The following is an 18,029-nucleotide window of genomic DNA, read 5'->3' as shown; positions in this document are numbered from 1 at the left end:
GTTGGGGCAGTAGAAAAATGCCAACAAAAGAGAATCCAGAAGAATTCAACTTGTCGTCTGTCATCGTCGTCGTGGGGTGTATGTAAACGCGGTTTGCGTCCGTCGCACTTTTTTCTGCACAAGAAATTCTACAGTAATATTTAACGCTCGCATTTTCACAATAAATTTATTTAATTTGTTAACTGTGTAACTACAAAAATTAGTGTGTGTGTTTATGTTACTAAGCAAATAAATATATTAGACACAAATAGGTGGTTTCTGTTTCTGACGCATACAAAAGCAGCGCAGCGCAAGAAAGGAATAAGAAAAGAGACAAACTTGAGTGTAGAAGCGGAATAAAAGATATTCCTTTGTGCTGCTGGTTGGAATTCGGTGGTGCTTGTATGTATGCGTGTGTTTTAGTAGAAAAGCAGGAATTATGGCCTGAAACGAACCTAACAAAAATCAAGTGAACATTCTGCTTATATGACCAGCTATACCCTAATGAAGTGTAAAAAACAAACGAAAAAGAAAAATCAAATTTGTGCTATTAAAAATTTGTTATGTTCATAAAAGGCAACAGTGTGCCGCTAACGAAATTATTTTTTAATTTTTGTTATGGCTATTGACGCTTTGCTTCTTTCCAACGCCCACACGCACTACAATAAAAATAAAATACATATTCGAAGCAATTCATTGCTGGATAGCAATGTCGTTGACAAGTCGTTCAGCTAGAAGACGCTCGGTATGTCTTCCCTGTGGCTTCCTCTGTCTGCGACCACTGTTGTTATTGTTTTACAGGATATTGAACTTCTGTAGCGTTTTGCCCTACTGGGTTGCGTCGCACGGTTTTTTGTAGTGATCTGGCAGCGCACAGCGAACAGGCCTGTTTGCAAAAAAAACAACAGTGCAGCATTAACAAAAATATTGTGCGCACAGGTTTCCACAACTTGCATGTGACTCGCTTAAAGACCGAAAGTTTTATGTAACATCTCACAAACGTATAAGAAGTGTAATTATTTAAGAGTTCGATTGATTCGACTTCATTCCAATCCAATGATTATAGTTTGATAATTAATTTGCTTATCTTTCGATCAATGTTCATCAATTTAATTGCAATGCTCCAAATCAGCGCCAGTGGACCAGCCAACCATTGCTGCTGCTGCGCTTCTCCAAACCTACTCTTCACACCGCGACTTCTATACAAACAAACATCCATACATAAATATGTAAATCTTCACAAATATTCTTGCAAGGTTCTGTATACGTACATATTTATGTCCGTGGGGCCAGCGTAGATGTCATAGACATCGCCGATGAATCTACAAAAACAACACACATTGAAAGTAAATAAAGCAGAAAACAAGAACAACAACAACAAAAGAACGCATCATACAAAATGTGTAATACAAAAATACATATCTATTCGCTTGAATATTTATGTTTGTATGAAATGCTAAACGACACCACGAATGCACGGCATAGCGTAGATAGGCAAAATGTTCAAAACGAATTGAATGAATACAACAACAAAAACAAGTAGAAAATCAGTAAGAGCAACAATCAACAACAGAAATAACAATAGCCACATAGCGCATGGGTCAACGCATAGTTTTCAAACAACACGAGGGGTATAAAATTTCGTTCGAGAACAAAACCTGACAGCACAGCGTAGCACGTTGGCAACAACGCCACCAAACAAAAAGTAAACATGCATATATGCATACGTACATATTTCTTATGTGTGTTCGTGAGCATATACATATACATATATAGCCAACACAAAATAACAATTCGCCGAAATATGCCGATTCAGGTGACGTTGGCAGCGCAGTGGCGCACGAGTTGCTTCTGCTGAGAAATAAAATTAACAACAATAACAACGTTGCTGGCGGTATTACCAGATGGGTGGAAGAAGTCAATTTTGGCTGATTTGGCATTCGTGGGGGTGCATTTCGCATTTAAATATGATTTCTTGACATCCAGACGACGTCCAAAGTTTTTTATGAAATTCTCAAACAGCTTTGACTGAAGAATTTCTTAATTGTTATTATCATTTTTTATGAACAAAAAAGCCGTGTTTACAATTCAAAAGTGTTTTGGAAACGACCTAGGGCGCAACCCTTATATAGTCGTCTGGATGCAGTAGGACGCAGCTGGGAAAGATTCAGTATTGTCAGAACACCATTCTCCCGACAGCCGCAGAATGTCTTCGGTTGAGCACCTATACAATGAGTCCCATATGCTACCTGTGAAGGAGCATCACGAAATGCTCTCCAGACAGTTTCTGTTGGAATGATTTCATAGAAATCATCTGTGCAGTCACGTACTAGTAGCCGAACCGCCTCCTAGAGCCATCAAGAGTACCTTCTTGAAATACGTCAACGACATACAGGACTATACCGGCAAAACTTCGGATGCAACAGTCTTTCGACAGGCACTGAACGCCACTCATAGAGGAGCCATTGACTCCTTCATCGACTCCTTTCACGTGAATGGCGTAATTGGAGATAAATCACCTCCCATCGCATCCACAGAGCTCGAGTTGCCTCGCGAAACTAGAGTGATCCTCGCGCAACTTCGTTCTGCAAACTGTAGAAGGTTAAACTTCTACTTATCCAGACTAGATCCTGACATACTGAACATGTGTCATACAAGTAAAGAGTCACGTCGTGACACTAACCACCTCTTTGCATGCCCCCTAAATCCCACTCATCTAACACACATTTCCTTCTGGTCCGACCTTATCGAAACAGCTCGTTTCCTGAGCCTCACGTTAGATGACATCGATGACAATTAATTTAGGCTTGATGGTTCAGGCATGTTTGGGTAACCGCTACAACAACAACAACATCTAATGTAGTTGTATATTAGCAAGGCGTCCCTCCTAGTTTTGTCGTCACAAATGACTAATTCCAGCTGCATGAAGTAATTGAGCTCACTGGAAGACAAACACCAATTAGACTTCATCTTGGATTTTCGATATTTCAGTCACAAAAACGCAGACGAGTTGGTAAAGACATTGAAGTTTTTAGACGAATCCGAGTCAAAGATAATACCATAGCCGCAAAGATCGATCAAGAAGGAGCTCTATATACAATTTGAACTATTAGTTGATGACAGATGGAAATATACAACCAAATGCAAAATAACGAAAATCTTTCATGATTAACATCATATCTACACTGTTTACCATAAATTACTCTTTTATTTTTACCTATTTTTTTTTTTTGCTCAACTATTCTTATAAAAACTACATTCCTCCAATTATTTGCAACTGTATAACAACAATTTGTTTAAAATCGCATATTAAAATAATTGTAATTTCTACCACAAAATATTTTACTAATCCCATGATCATCTGGCAACAATGTCGCTGTGAGGATAAAGAGTTGATTGAGCTTTACGCCGCTTTGGCGTAACATAGCTGGTGCGCTCCGCACCCATACGTCAATCGCCCGGTGGGGAGGAGTATGTATGTATGCATGTGAGCAATGGAGCAAGCCAACTGTGCGCTGCCGCTGCCGATGTGCTGATTTCGTTGCTCAGCTTGTTGGTTCATTCTTCCAAGCTACGTCGTGCGGGCGCTACGTACAAATGTATTCTATCTAATAACTTACACATGCAAATTCTATTCATACACTATTTCACCAAAATAGCACAAACGCGAAAATAAACCAAAAAAAGGTCGTAAAATAAATATAAAATATCAAACAAAATTTGTTGGCGTGTGCAGAACGCGTAAAGGAACAAGTGTTTGCCAAATTACTAAAATGTAAAATAACATAAAATCCGAAAAAAGTGGAAATATTTGTTGTTGTTTTTTGTTTGTTTGTGAGCAACAAGTGCGGAAATCTCATGTGAATTAAAAGCTTTTAAACAATTTTAATTGAAAGCATTTTTTAAATGAGTTAATAATTCAAATATTTATTTTTAGCTGAATCATTTAGTGCAGAGTGAACAAACACAAACGGCTCAAAGCTGAATTAACATACAAATATACGTATATTTTCAATTTACTAATTTTAACGCAAGTACATAAGTAAAACACCAAATTTTATCAAATAATAAATTTAAACCAACCCATATAAAAAAGAAAACAACGAAGGCTGACAAAAAAATAACAAAAAAGGAAAACACACAAAATAACTACAAAACAAACAATTAACATAAGAAAAATCTAGCAAAAAATTATTGCGTACTGCAGATAAACATTAATTGAGAGTTTTTATTTTAAGCACAATTTAATTAAACAACAACAACAATCGGCTTCAATTAAAGCGATTGTTATAAATACACCGCCAAACACAGGGATACAACAACAACAATATATTTCATAGCGCAAAGAATTAACGAAACAAAAAAAAGTAATCAAAATGGAAGCAATTGCCAAACACGACTTCTCAGCAACTGCCGATGACGAATTGAGTTTCCGCAAAAGCCAAATTTTAAAGGTAAGTTTGATAGCTACTGTTAACTATAAGCGAATAAACATAAAATGCATTGCAAAGTCCATAAAAACCAAATGTATGTCAATGGGTGGTCGTGGTCAGCGAGGCCACAGGCGCTTGAGGTCAGCTGGCCGCATTGTAAACATCGATATATACTACATTTTCATTTTCTACTTACAGCTGATAAGCTCTTTATTTAATTTTATAAGTCCATTGTTTTTATTTTTTTTTTGTTTTTGCTCCGGTTTCATGATAATGCAGTGTTGCATACATTTTGTTGCTGATTTATTGCTTTGTTGTTTATTGCAAGTGTACATTCCTACTAAGTTTAATCACAATCTAGTGAAATTAAAAAAGCAGAGTACTTATACGACGATGGTCCTCATGCCGTTGGCAAGACTCTGTCAGATGCTTTTATTTGCATTTGCTACATAGATTTCTGATAAATATATTGTATTCGTTTATAGTTGTATAAGAAATTGAAGTAATTAAAACGATAAAAGCTAATGAAAAGCACTTGCAATGGAATCGAAATAAAAGTAAAATATTAAATTCATCGAGTCAATGAAAGTAATGTCAGATCTTCGCTTTTATTATGTTTATTTTAACTTTAAAAACTTAAGAGTTGCTGTGTAACCAACTATTTTACTACCAGCGTAAAGATGACCATGATTTGGACAACGACGAAATGATTATTGTTTTCACTAGACTATCTACTAGACCATTCGCAATATGCAACGAAACGAAAAACAAATCAACTCCATCAACAAAAATTTCCTGGGAATATCAACATCAGCTCTTGCCGATGAAGAACTCGATTCCAATTACCATTGACGATTTCGACTGCGGTGGTGTAGCCGGGATCCATGCCCTTGCTCTTGGTCTGGATGGGATATTCATACCAGCTTAGCTCCGGGATTTACTTCGCCCAATTTAGCTATAGCGGCTTTGTATAACTTGACCGATCTCTCGTCCCTCGGTCCCTTGATACCAACGACATCTGTACAAGACGGTGGCAGACCAGGATTGTTTAATAGCACTTCCAACGCCACGTTTGTCAGAGAGACTTGTATCCACTTCCATTGAGCCTTGGAAATTTTCCCCTCGGCATCTCCTCCATCCAGGACGCCAATGACGCGGGTTCGGGCGACATCCGCAAATGATTTCTTGAATAACTCACCCCGTATTTTTGGTATTTTTGATGTCGCTTCGCCATTCGCCGGTTCGATTTTAAAGTTGGGTATAACCACTTTCGCAGAGGTTTCAAATCTACCTTCCTTAATAAGTGTCCAGCACGGCGCTTATTCGTATACTTCGCTTTTATTGTTCCAAAAGCATTGCCAGCAACCCTCAGTTTTGGCACCTCCTTTACCTTTCTGCTTTGTAGTTAGACCTAGTCTACTTAGCTTGGATCCGTCTGCCGCCGATGTTGATGCTTTACTTGAGTGAGTGTTAAGTGCAACTCCAGTGCTGGTGCTCGGCTTTGCCTCAAGACCAAGCTTAGCTTCTGTCTTTTCACTAGTCTTCTTAGAGCTCGTTGAGAACGCAGTACTTTTTCGAAACAACTTCAACGACCTACCTTATGTTACTAATAGAAAACTGCTGAAACAGGAGTTATTTATACACCTTAACTTCTAGCATGCACTTGGTTACCAACAGAAATAATTTCAAAATGTTGGAGTTAAATTAAATATATGTAAGTGATTAAAGGACCTTCTGCCGAACACGTTGTTTCATTCTTCTTAGTTTAGAATTTTCAATTCAAAATAATATCTATGATTTCCAGCTTATACGTTGTCTTCTAGGGACTCTGTCGTATTAAAGTTTCCAATTCTTCCCCTTCATTCAAATGTATCCATGTTAAGCTCCATATGTGTTTTTTTATAAATACAGTATTTCTCTTTTCTATTTCGTTCATTAAAAATAGATATTTATTTTATTTCCTTTAATCAAAGTTAAGACCCCATTCACTATACTCGCACACTGAAGTCCAGTAATTAAATCACGCACTTTAATTTGAATAAAATTTAGCTCAACAGCGGTTATATGAATATTCCGCAATCGTTAGCCATTCAGCGCATAAGCGCATTATTAAAGACCGGCCGTCACCTGTGCGTTGCGCGACGCGAGGGGGTTGCACACAAATTTGCGCTGTAAATACATGTTTTTTTGCTGAAAATGTTGTCTGGAGCATATGTCATATACGTGTATAAATAAAGCAGCGTTCATTGCATGACTCAGTTGTGAATAACTTTACATTTTTACACACGTTATCGTTAAGCTTCTAAGAAGTGAATGTTGTCGAAGTCGCATATGAGCACCAAACAAACACTGACACGAATGCATAAGCATTTATGTTTGTATGTGTGTGTTATCCAACAACTGGCGCGCCATAGAAATGCTCAGTCTTCCAACTTTTCCATATGCAAATCTGCATAACAACTACAACAACTAATGCGGGGAGTTCAACGTCATCGCCAATGTTGCCTGCAAGACTCCACGAACTCTGGTTATGCATACAGCCGGGGGAAGCGGGGAGCGTATGTTGCGCCAGCTCGTTAAGGTGAAAAGTAAATAGATGTGAGGTTCAAGAGATTTTCTGCACAATAAAGACAAAAAAGAAAAGCTAAAATGCAAGTAAAAAGAAAGCATTTTCATGCATAAAAGCAATAAATAGGGGAAAATATTGTATTTTCTGTGGGAAAGACAAGCTTTTGAGTTACTATTTTCTGTTTTATTTTTTATTTTTGCAATTTTCTACTTCATCAGCGTAATTCAATTCGAGTTGTCAACGCGCATGCTAGACGGGCGGCATTTCGTTTTTGCTGCGCACCTACATGTTGCCCATCAGCAAGACACTTGTTAAGCTGTTGCTTTCCCAGAACGAGGGAAAATTAATACGCCAACTCGCCAGGTAGTCAACCACACATTCTACCAACCACCTTCCCACCGAGCTGCATGTGTACACAGAGGGTGCCATGCAACCTGTGGGTGGTGAATTCTTATAAATTTTGGTACGTGGAAAATTCGGTAATACGCCTGTGGCTGTATTTTAAATTCTCCTTTTTATGCTTGACTAAAAAGGTGAAATGAGGAAAATTGCAAAAACATGTTGAATTGTTTTTTATTTGTCAAAAATTCTAATTCGCGTGTAATGTACGGATTTTTATTTTTGAGACGGTCTTTACCCTCGAATGTTTATTTTTATTGCACAATAGGCGTAATGACTTACTTACGGTTATATTTTCTTTTTGTATATTTTTTTGCTGTCTTTTATTAACTTACCTGATTTTTATTATAAAAGGATATCCATTTCTAGGTTCCGTGTGCTTTTTTAAAGAAAAAAAAAAACACAGAAACTCAAAATTTAATGGGGAAGGTTTATTATAATTCGAAAGAACATTGTGTGGCATTTATTTTTTAAAGATTATCTCTTTCAAATGTTGGTCGCGGTTAATCTCAGATGGTTCATCCATTGAGTTCAATTTTCTATGACCCTCGAAATGCTCGACTAGCACTCTTCTAAGTGATGTTTTGCTCCAAGTTTTGAACGGAAACGGTATTGTCCGTATAGACTTTACATATCCCTGCATGAAAAAGTCTAAGGGTATAATGTGTGCAGAAATTCCACCATCTCACAAACCACACCAAACCTTTGTCTTTTCGGGATGAAATGACAGCTCTTGAATCTCTTCAGATTGCTCTTCGTCCCAAAAGCGGCACTTTTGCTTGTTTACATATCCATTGAGCCAGAAATGTGCCTCATCACTGAACAGAATTTGGCTCGAAAACGTCGGATCTTCTTGGAACATTTCAAGAGCCCACAGAGTGGAGCGATGTCGCTTGGACAGGTCGAGCGGATTGAAGTCTTGCGCAAGCTGTATTTTGTACGCCTTCAATTTAAGATCTTGACGTAAAATGCTCGAACTCGTTCCATACGTTAGTCCGAGTTGCTGCGAACGGCGTCGACGGTCTTCGTGTACACTCAGCTACGGCTGGTGTAGTTTCTTCACTGTATGCTGGACGTGATCTACTCGGTCGAATATTATCCAATAATAATTGCTGGGTCTCAAGTTAGTTGATGGTCTTGCGGATAGTACGCTCAGTAGGCCGATTATGTTGACCATTAGTTAAGCGAAGCGTTCAAAACACATTCTTCACAGTACGTGAATTTTCGGAATAAAGTTCAATAATTTGAAAACGTTGTTGTCTTTCCATAATGAAATGCCAAACAATACTGAGCAAAAATAACATGACAGCTTGATACGACTCACACTTGATCTGTTAAAAATAGGATATTGAAAAAAGTCCCTCTCCTGGGATCATTTTATACTGTCCACTGCTGGATTCGCAGAGGCTTTTTTACTTTTAAAGTAAAATCTAATAACCTTCAATCTTTAACATTTACTGTTTTTAGTTAACATTCCGTTATTAGTCAATAGCCTTGTTTTCGAAAAAAAAATTAAAAGCATTCGTTTGACTCATCTCTCTAACTACGTTTAACGTTAAAATTGACAGGCTTCACGATAGCAATGTCAGTTTTGACATATTCTCATCAGTGTTACTATATATCAACATTAAATAGCACCCTATTGCCTTATTTAAAAAAAAAAAAAAAATTTAAAAAAATAAATTTTTCTCTTGAGTCTCTCCACAAATAGTTGAATCGGCACACAAGAAAAGTCACTAACCTCAACAGCGGAATGCCACTAATCAATTGTGGGATCATCTTTGGGTCAATTAAGTTTTTTCGTAGATTTTGTGATAATTGAAAGAATGTTGGTAGCTTATCTCGAACGTTTTTTTAAGCGCTAAGCCGAGCATATAATTTTTATGCTCGTGAAACACATGGCTGCCATGGTGAACTTCACCTACGTGTGACTGGCTCAGCTGTCGGTTGGAGTTTTCATCAACGTCACCATAGACGCAAGCATGGCTGTGAGTGCAATGCAGACAAAATACTGTAAAATAAAAGTAAAATAAATAAAAAGAAAAAAATCAACAACCAAAAAAGATAAAATTACTAAGCAACAACAAGAAATACTCAAAACGGGACAAAGCACAAATAAAAAGGCAGACAACACATATGTATACTACTAGTAATAATAACAACTCTAGGGCAACAGCAAAAGCAATGCAACAGTCTTTAAATCGCATCGTCGCAGCAACATAACTATCACACACATACACACATACATACATACACACATATGCATACAAATGCATTTACCGCACTACTCTACACTGTCTCGACCGGCTGTTGACTGTCATCAATTGTTGCCCTTGTTGTTGTGTTAATTTTTTCATATGCATATATTTTCTTCTTTCACATGATTTACCCTGTGTGCATTGTGTTGCTTGCTTTTTGACTTTTGCTGCTGTTGCTGCTGCTGCTTGCTCGCCGTCTGAACTCGGTTCGTGATATTTGCACTGTTTTGTGGATTTTTTTTGATTCTTTCGTTTATTTCTTTTGTTTTTTTGAGTGCAATGTGCCGTGAGCACCAAACTACAAAAAAAATCCATAAAAAAGGAAAACACATAGTACAAAAAATTAGGCCGCATGCCAGCAGCCAATATTGCAACAACAATCGAACTTAAAGCCAAACAACAATAATAACAAAGGCAAGGCAGCATAATGATAGTGGTGCAGCAGCAGCAGCAGCAAGCGGCAGGCAGCCTGTAGGCCATAGCACCGCAGCTGTTGGGGCGGCGTCTGCCAGCTAGCGCAGCTGATGTCTGACTTGGTAACTCGTTCTTATACTGAACACATAGATATGCATTTGCAGAGCAAAATCTTGTCCGCATGCAGACATGCATTCTGACATAGTAAATAAGTGAATATATTTCTGTTTGTTGACATTGGCGGACATGCAAATGTAAACAGTTTGCATATTGAAGACTCTACTGCAGTGAAAATGATATTCAACTTATCGTTTATTGACATCGACAAATGACTTTAGAGAGCAAAAGCTGTCTTCGATTCGTCATAACCTGTAGAGCGCCTGATAAAAGAAACAACTGACGGAAATCAAATAATTGTTAATAGACCAGATATGATGAGCATCCATGTTCGAAAGATTCTTCAGTGTGTTTATTCAATCCCAGGCAATTTAAGAAACATCCAGGGAGAGGTTTAAGATAAAATGCCGAACAAACCTAATTATGGTCCATTGATCCAGTGTTTGAAATCTTATTCATTCTTATTTTTTCTTTATATTAATAGACCCTTGGGTAAAATAAATTAGACAGGAGTACTTGATGAATTTCGTAAAAAGTTCAAAAAGTAACGGATCCGCCAGCAAAACAATGTGAAATCTTTTGAAAAGGATTTTCGACTGAAAAAAATATTGAATCAAACTTCTTCAAAGTTTTTATTGATCACCTACTAACCTTTTATATCCTTTCAAAACAAGAACCTACCAAATGTAAATAGTTTGTGATAGTAAAAAATATAGTTTTTTGCTTTCCAAATAACATGCATTTGGGCTTTCCTGGATCAGATCAGATAAAACGGTTTTCAAATTGATTCAATAGATATACAAAATTATACGATCCGATATCTGATCAACTTCTATTAGATGAAAAATCATTTTTGAGGATAGAGAACTTCGATTTTCACTTCGAAATATGTGAGGAAAGATATCTCTCCGACCATCAACAAATAATAGCACCAGAGCTAAACACCTCGCTTAAAAGAACGCGTGGTAATAGGTCACGAAAAAACGATTAAGGATAGATGCAAACCTTTGAAATAAAAAAAAAACTTTTTGAAAAAAATGTGATTTGGAATAAGAATTTATTATACCGACTAGATCAATGAGTTGATGGTGTGTCGTAGGTGTTTTGAGAAATAAATATATCAGAACTTCCATAACTCGAAATTCTATAACTCGAAGATCTCCATAACTCGAACTTTTGAATTGGCAATAGAAGTAAATTTTCATAAAAATTTCTTTCCATAAATCGAACTTTTCGACGAAGGCATAATACAAAATTTATTTATTCTCTCTAACTCGATTTTTTTGTGGATTATGGTGATTCGAGTTAGAGAAGTTCCACTGTATATTAAAATTTCTTTGCTTAAAGGATAATCCCATGTGAAGGTCTGTTTTATAGGGATTTTTAGATATTTTAAGTTCATTATCATTTATTAAAAATTAAAAATTATATAGAATAAGAGTTACGGCGTTCTGAACCCCCCGCCTCGCACTTTTTTCACGATTACGGTCTTGGCTCATCGGAAACAACTTAACTTGACATTATGGTTTTGACACTTCCTGACAGTTTTTTTTACACTGATAGTTATCTAGACATTATCAAGCATTATTTAGTTTCCACTTTCTCTAACTTTTACTGTATTTCCAGGTATGATCTATGATATAAGGACAATTTTTATTTCTGCATTAATTTTTTTTGTCGATGAGTCACATCTCGGTCCTATTATTATGTCCGTAACTCTACAGAGCTATGTGTGTATGCACAAGTGCATACTGGCTGTGTCCCTGACACGAGCAACAATTGTGTCTGAGGGTCTATGCTGACTAACAAAAGGTTTCTGTCCATCGTCGTGTTGGTGGCAGGCAGCGCATCGTCGACGGAGGCGGCGTTGCCACTCATTTATTTGACAACTGCAATGCATATGCTGTTGCCGGGTAGACAACTATTTCTCTATTTGTTGCTTGTTATTATTGTTTGCTGGTCAAACAACTTTTCCTCTCTCACTGTATATATTGCCATGCAGTTTTACTTTGTATGCACTTTTATCCAGACTTTTGCTTTGCGTTGCTTTTGTTGTTTACTTTTTTCTTGATATTTTTAGTTTTTTCTCTAGTCGTAGTCAAACTTTGCCGACGAAAAATTTTTCGTAAACTTTTTATACGCAAATTAATCATGCTCGGATTTGTTGTTGCTAGCTGTAATTTGCTGAAATCAAATTTGCCTAGCAACATTGTTGCTAAGCTGACAAACACAGCTGGGGAAAAATGTTGCATTGTTATTATTGTTGTTGTTATTTTTTATTATTTTTGTTGTTGTTTGGTGGGTGTATATGTAGTGTGTGCAACTTTTTTGGCCGCTCCTTTTTATTTTCTCTCTTCTGACTGCCATTTGCGGTTGATTGCTTTTTGACTGCCGCCGTCTGTAGACTTTTTGAAATCCTGCCGCCGTCAGCATTGTTGCTTTGCTGTTGTTGTACTTCTTGTTTTTTTTTATTTTTCTCATTTACTCTGCTGCACTTCCTTATTGCGTTCACAGCCGGCACGCATGCAATTTTCGCTTGCAGTATTTACATTTCTGCATATAAAAATAATAAAATACATATTTATATGTATGCGTGTGCTCACCTTATGCGTTGACTTTCCGTTTCTACTGCGCATTTTTAGCATTATATGTACCACCTCCTTACTTGCGGCATCAACTTTTAGTTTCATTTCAGTCCATTTCCCCTCCCCTTTTGTTTTCACACTTATTGCTGCCAATGTGTGTACACATGTGTGGATGTTTGTAAGTGCGTTGTAAGTGGTTGGCATTTCTACTTTGGTCAGACCAGTTTTTTCCGACTCATTAAATGTTGTTTTTTTTGTTCAACTCTTTATTGCATTTTCTTTCACTACTTCTTCGTGCATTTTACACTTTACACAATCCACACAATCTCGTTGGTCCGAAAGTCTCAGGCGCAGACTTGGACTCGCCCTCGTACTCCCAATCACTGTGGCTATTTTTAGTGGCTTATTCACTCGCCAAGCTCTGCGCTCGAGATGCTTTTACACACACGCAGCTTGTGTGCAGCTTAAGATTGTGGCCTGCAGCGCTATCCAGACTGCATCCAGGGCGTTGCGAATAACTCATCCACACACACATACATATATACATTATGTATTAAGTGTTTGTTTGTGTTTGTTTGTAGGGTTTAAGGTGTCGTTTGCGGAGAGTATCATCGTTACATGTTGCTTGTTAACTACCTAACTTTTTACTTACCACCGTGAAAGTACTTAAATTCGTTGCATGCATGCAGTGTTGCAATCTGGTTTTTGTTCGACATTCTCTTTCCTCGTTGTTTTGTCACGCTTGCAAAGGTCAAGTCAAAGTATTTTTGAAGCCGTATATATATTCTCTATTATCTCCGTTAATATGTATGTATCTAGTTGTTGGTTGCACAAACATAAATGGGGATTTCTTATACTTTATAGCTGTAAAAAGTTATGGAAAATATTGAGCCAACAAAAACTTTAATTTACAAAAAAAAAACCTATTTTCCATTTCTTTTTTTGTGTATTATTACATATATTTTTAACTATTCTCCTTCCAATTTCCGCTTAATATCTGAAAACTTCTTTCAAAGTGCTTTAATCTAAGATTTTATTTTCAGAGAATTAAAAATTATAACATCTCCGATACACTTACATATATCAAAACATAGTTATAGAGTCTTGAAATATAACTGTAATTGACTGGACCATTTCGTGAGATAACACGTTCACCAAACTTCGTTTTCTATAAATCGTTTGTGACATTCGCAGTGTGGTTTGATATGGCTAAGTCCATTCATCATCCAATCCAGGCCAAAAATATTCGATTATCATTGAGAGGCAGTGATTCCCATCCACAGTAACGTCGGTCTTGATTATCACGGAAGAAGTACGTCCCAGTGACGCCGCACCAAACCGTAATTTTTTCGGGATGCAATGGTGACTCATGCAGTACGTGTGGATTGCTGCCTGACCAATAACGCATATTTTGTTTATTGATGAAATGAGGCTCATTGCTGAAGCTGATTTTTCGAAGAAAACCCGGGTAATTTTCAAGTTGTTGCTCAACCCAATTCATGAACATTCGACGTTTTTGGTGATCAAGCGGTTTCAGTTCTTGCTTCAATTCGAGCCTGTAAGGATGTAGATCTTTTCGCAAAATTCGCCACAACGACATCACAGAGATGTCCAACGCTTGAGAACGATAAGTGAGAGATTGATTTGACTATACCTGTGGCTTAAAGTTTTTCCACTAGACGCTCAATTGTTGATTTGACAAGACGATTATGACAACCATAAATTGGACGTAACGCTCTTAAAGTTGGCCACTGGACTCCGAATTTCGGTAGTAAATTTTAATAATTTCGTTGTTGGACCGAATATTTTTCCATGATGAAATGGTAAACCTTACTGAAGAGAAATGTCGAAAGAGTGTCGTTTGCGGTCCCTATCGGTCTACTTTTGTACCGTCCTATTGAAAACCCCTCTATGAGCATTTTTTTATCGAACATGGCTTGAACTTTCATAAGAAGAAGATTTTGGTCAACGAAAACATACTTGGTAGTAAATAGAACAGGTTATTGAAGGGAAAAATGGGTGCGTCTAGCTTATGACCAGCAATGTATCATAGTATGGTTTCAAATTGATCAATATGATGAACGCTTATTCCCGTTACGTAGTTTCACGCCATTATATATTTATATTTTCAGAGGTTATGTTTGTTTTGAGAACGGATTTTATCTTTACAAGGAGGTTTTTACCAACCAAATTCCATTTCCTCTCCTACTAAGGATTTTATGCTAACGTAGAACGTATTTTACTGTGTTGTTTTCATATATTTTTTTGGTTTCATTGTTGACAGATGTTCCAAAATATTGTAAATTTATTACACGGTTTTAAATCATTTAATATTACTTTTCCCATCTGCCTTAATATATGCAATGAATCAACTCATCATCTCCCTAAATAATTTTAATTGTTTTGCGTGCTAAATTTTTAAATTTTCTTCCATAAAAATAATAATTAAACCTAAATACATGTGTGTGCACAATAAAAAAAAAAACAATATCCTCCAAAGCTCCACGCATTTATTTTTCCAACAAAATCCGCTCAAATTTTTCGCCTTAAATATGCGATTTTACGCCGTTTGTTTATTTTATGAATATTTTTGTATTTGCTATCTCCCACCAACTAAACTGTGTGTACATTTTGCATAATTCCATTTGCGATTTTCGTTTAACCGAATAAATTTTCATTTAAATTTTATGCCATGCTCTGTAGCGTTTTCATAATTTCATTTTGTGATTTCAACAGCCCCCCTTTTGTGTCATCTGCAGCAGCCAACAAAAACAACAATATTTTCCACGCATTTATTTGAACATATTTCATTTTTTTGTCGGGCAAATATTTATTTCTATTTTGGCACATCACATTTTTGTTTGCTTTGTGAATTTGTCTTTTCCTTCTTTCTTTCTCTTTTATTATTATTCCCACACATTTGTTTATTTTGTGCTAGAAAGAATCTTAAAAATAAAAAAAATATTTTATGTCTTTCGTTTTGCTTTAATGTATCTTCTTTAATATGTTGTTGTTGCTGCTCAATTTATAACCTAAATTGATTTATATGACTCACACTTTGACAACAACAGAACGCCAATTTTTCGCGCTTATTGTCGTCAATTCGTCGACGCAAGGCTCTCGCGTTAAATGTTGATAATTGTAGTATTTGGTTCAAATTCTATTACTTAATGTTCGATCTTCACTTTTGCTTACATTTCCAATTACATGAGCGCCCCGGATATTGTTTATTAAAAGCTATCGTAACCATTTACCGTTTAGTTATCCATGTGTGTGTGTCTTTTTGCTTCCATTGTTCACTGTATTCGCAGTAGCGCTCATGTTTCTGAAATTTGCTTAGCCTCGCTGATGGATTTTTGCGGTTGAGAGCTTTGGGAAATTGATTGCTGCTATTATTTTGACAAACCAATTTTGTGGTGTGAAGGGTTTCAGTCGAATATATGTACCTATATACGTACACGTGTATACACCTAATAGACTACATAGTAAACCAAGGAGAAACAGCATTCCTGTGATTAGAATTCTAAAATATCTTGCTGTCGAAGCCAAATCTTGAAGGTGGTTTACTTTCAAGGAAATAGGTTCCCATGATTTAGTCAGGGGTAGTAAAGTTTTACTGCTAGCAAAAATTTGTTTCTAATATTTTAAGCAATACCAAGTACAGTTAAAAAAAAAAATAACGGGAAATTTCAAAATCTCCATTATCAACATTAATTTAGACGAATTAAAAGATATATTTTTCCAAAAAAATGAAAATTCTACAACAACAAACAACCATTGGATTTCATAAAGAGCTCTAAAAATGTGTTAAATAATATGATAAAAAGTCTCCTTAAACCATCGAGATGGATTGAAGATGTCGTTATAATATGACAGACTTTAGTTGGTATTCCTGGTGAATTGGTTCACCAGAAACTCTAATTTTATGGTAAAGATGATATAGAAGAATATCGACACACACCACCTTTTTGTGGATTTTAAGACTGCCTTCGACAGCACGAAAAGCAGCTGCCTTTATGCCGCGATGTCTGAATTTGGAATCCCCGCGAAACTAATACCTCTCCGAGCCGTTCGATAGCAAACGAGGTTTCAGACAAGGTGACCCACTATCGTGTGACTTCTTTAACTTGATGCTGGAAAAAATAATACGAGCTGCAGAGCTAAATAGAGAAGGTACAATCTTCTACAAGAGTATACAGCTCCTGGCGTACGCCGATGATATTGATATCATCGGAAGCAAAAACCGCGCCGTTAGTTCTGCTTTTTCCCGCCTGGATAGGGAAGCGAACCGAATCGGTCTGAAAGTGAATGAGGACAAGACGAAATATCTCCTGTCAGCGCATTAGCGTCTTGGCTCCCACGTCACTGTTGACCGTCATAACTTTGAAGTAGTAGATAGTTTCGTCTACTTGGGAACCAGAGTTTACAACATGAACAATGTCAGCCTCGAAATCTAGCGCAGAATCACTCTTGCCAACAGGTGCTACTTTGGACTGAGTAGGCAATTGAAAAGTAAAGCCCTCTCTTGACGAACCAAAATCAAACTCTACAAGTCGTTTATCATTCCCGTCCTGATTTATGGTGCAGAAGCTTGGACGATGTCAACATCAGATGAGACGACATTAGGAGTTTTCGAGAGGAACATTTTGTGCTAGATTTATGGCCCTCAGAACATTGGCAACGGCAAATACCTCAGATGATGGAACGATGAGCTCTACGAGTTATACGCCGATATTGAAATAATTCAGCGAATAAAGAGACAACGGCTACGATGGCTAGGTCATGTTGTCCGAATGGAAAGGGTTTAATGCAGTACCCGCCGGAGAAAGCCGATGAAAGGGAAAGCCTCCACTCCGTTGGAGGGACCAGGTGGAGAGCGACCTGGTTACACTTGGGATCTCCAACTGGCGCCGAACTGCGAAGGACAGAGAGGAGTGGCACATCGATTCGACTATAAAAGCAAGAACCAATGAAGATATCAGAACAAAGCTTTACACAAATATTACATGTGAGATGTAGCATTAATCATTTTACTTTTCAAAGCCCCAGATATCGATCTTGAAGACCTCATTGGCAAAATATAAGATACCGAAAATACCGGTAAATCTCTCAAATACTTCAATTCAGAGAGAAGTTTTTTTCTTCTATGGTGTGCCTCTGTGCCAATGAGTGAGATCGGGACATAATTTCCTTTATGTGCCATAAACCTAATATTAGGGTTTTCAAACATCCGGTGAACCTTATACCGTATATATCGGCTAATATGTCAGAGAGC

At 37.0% G+C, this 18,029-nt stretch overlaps 1 protein-coding gene across 9 annotated transcripts in view; it reads left to right on the top strand.

Moving 5' to 3' along the window:
- LOC105218476 (growth factor receptor-bound protein 2) overlaps window positions 1-18,029 on the top strand; it is a 37,939-nt gene continuing 19,910 nt past the window's right edge. Inside the window, exons 1-2 of one of the 9 annotated variants that reach the window (XM_054233247.1) lie at window positions 1-133; window positions 3,917-4,433. In XM_054233247.1, coding sequence (XP_054089222.1) covers window positions 4,356-4,433 — 78 coding nt within the window. In that variant the 5' untranslated portion in view covers window positions 1-133; window positions 3,917-4,355. Of the gene's footprint in view, window positions 386-3,916; window positions 4,434-18,029 lie in introns of all 9 variants that reach the window. The other 8 variants (XM_011194090.3, XM_011194088.3, XM_054233248.1 and 5 more) reach the window with 8 other exon arrangements.

This window comes from Zeugodacus cucurbitae, chromosome 6, assembly GCF_028554725.1.
Source record: "Zeugodacus cucurbitae isolate PBARC_wt_2022May chromosome 6, idZeuCucr1.2, whole genome shotgun sequence".
NCBI lineage: Eukaryota > Metazoa > Arthropoda > Insecta > Diptera > Tephritidae > Zeugodacus > Zeugodacus cucurbitae.
Note: the sequence above shows the minus strand (reverse complement) of the source record. Positions and strands in the feature narration are given on the sequence as shown.